At 71.1% G+C, this 1723-nt stretch overlaps 1 protein-coding gene across 1 annotated transcript in view; it reads left to right on the top strand.

Moving 5' to 3' along the window:
* Positions 1-1723, top strand: part of RASAL3 (RAS protein activator like 3) — an 18956-nt gene that overhangs the window by 9142 nt on the left and 8091 nt on the right. The window contains exons 5-7 of the mRNA XM_085317058.1: positions 844-923; positions 1048-1136; positions 1222-1354. Of these exons, the coding sequence (XP_085173184.1) occupies positions 844-923; positions 1048-1136; positions 1222-1354 (302 nt within the window). The remainder of the gene's footprint in view (positions 1-843; positions 924-1047; positions 1137-1221; positions 1355-1723) is intronic.

The following is a 1723-nucleotide window of genomic DNA, read 5'->3' as shown; positions in this document are numbered from 1 at the left end:
GCCATGCACCATGTTGTGTCCTGTCCTCTCCACCATGCCCTGCACCGTGCTGTGCGCCATGGCATGTCTCACGTGGTGCTCCATGCCCTGCACCATGCTGTGCACCATGGCATGTCCCATGCTGTGCACCATGGCATGACCCATGTGGTGCACCACAGCATGCACCGTGTCCTTCACCATCCTCTCCACCANCCACAGCATGCACCGTGTCCTTCACCATCCTCTCCACCACGCCATGCACCACGTTGTGTCCTGTCCTCTGCTCCATGCCCTGTCGCATGCTGTGCCCCATGCCCAGCGCCGTGCTGTGCACCATGGCGTGTCCTATCTGGTGCCCCACGCCCTGCACCGTCCTCTCCGCCACGCCGTGCGCCGCGCCGCGTCCCGCGCGTCGTGCCATGCAGCCGTGCCGCGCGCCGCGCCGTCCGCGGCGCCGAGCCCGGCGCGCGCGGAGGGAGGAAGCGCCCGCTTGCCGTCACCGCTTCCTCCCGCGCTGCTGCGTGCGCCGATTCGAGCGATAAGCGCCTTCGGCTTCCTCCCCGCCGCTTGGGGGAGCGAGGGCAGGTGGCACCATGGGGACTCGGCGCTGGCTGCTGTGCGCTGCGCACGGGGGTGAGTTAGCGCCCCGGGAAACCGGACCGGGTGCCGGAGCTGCCACCTTTGCCCGGAGGTGCAGGATGGAGCCGTGCAACCGAGCTCTTGGGTCAAGGATGCGCCCAAGGTTGGGCAGGACCTGGAGGACACGGATGTTTGGGTTCTTCCTTGGGTTCCGGCATCGTGGGCCGGGTTTGGCCCCCCAGATGGGTGCAAAGATCTGACCCAGCACCCGTTCCCTCCTCGCAGAGGCGCCCGCGGACGAGCGGAGCAGCCGGGCGGCGGCGAGAGGCGCCGAGAGCGAATCCACCCAGTTCGGCAACGTCAAGGTGAGCATCGCCCGTCCGCCCCGGGCGCCGGCGCCGCCGGCGGGAGGTGGGTGCTCAGCACCCAAAGCAGTGCAGACGCCCCCGTCTCATCCCCCCAACCCTCCATCCCCCTCCCCTTTCMCAGGGGCTGTTATGGAAGCGACTGCGGGAGCGGAAAGGCCGCGGCGGGGTCAAACCGGAGACGCCGGCAGCGCCCGGCGCCGACGGCGAGAGGTGCGACACGGCGGCGGGCGACGCCGGGCGTTGCGGAGGGGGACGCGGGGCGCGAGGAGGGCGGCCGGTGACACCGCCGTCGCAGGGTCCCGAGCCGGACGGGTTCCCGCGAGTCGTTGCTGCCACCGCCGAGCGCGGCCGAGCTGGACCTGACCGGGGACAACGTCATCGTGCGGCCGGTGCACGGCAGCATCGTGGGCGAGAAGTTCTGCTTCCAGGTACGGGCGCCTGCCGGGCACCCGGGACCCCCAGCACCGCCCCATCCAGGCACCCAGGGCACCCAGGACCCCCAGCACCACCCATCCAGGCACCCAGGGCACCCAGCACTGCCCCATCCAGGCACCCAGGGCACCCAGCACCACCCCATCCAGGCACCCAGGGCACCCGGGACCCCCAGCACCGCCCCATCCAGGCACCCAGGGCACCCAGGACCCCCAGCACCACCCCATCCAGGCACCCAGGACCCCCAGCACCACCCCATCCAGGCATCCAGGGCACCCAGGACCCCCAGCACCACCCATCGCAGCACCCAGGGCACCCGGGATCCCCAGCACCGCCCCATCCAGGCACCCAGGACCCCCAGCACT

The sequence above is a fragment of the Rhea americana genome, unplaced genomic scaffold (genome assembly GCF_003343005.1).
Source record: "Rhea americana isolate MKP2758 unplaced genomic scaffold, rheAme1 scaffold_488, whole genome shotgun sequence".
Taxonomy (NCBI): domain Eukaryota; kingdom Metazoa; phylum Chordata; class Aves; order Rheiformes; family Rheidae; genus Rhea; species Rhea americana.
Note: the sequence above shows the minus strand (reverse complement) of the source record. Positions and strands in the feature narration are given on the sequence as shown.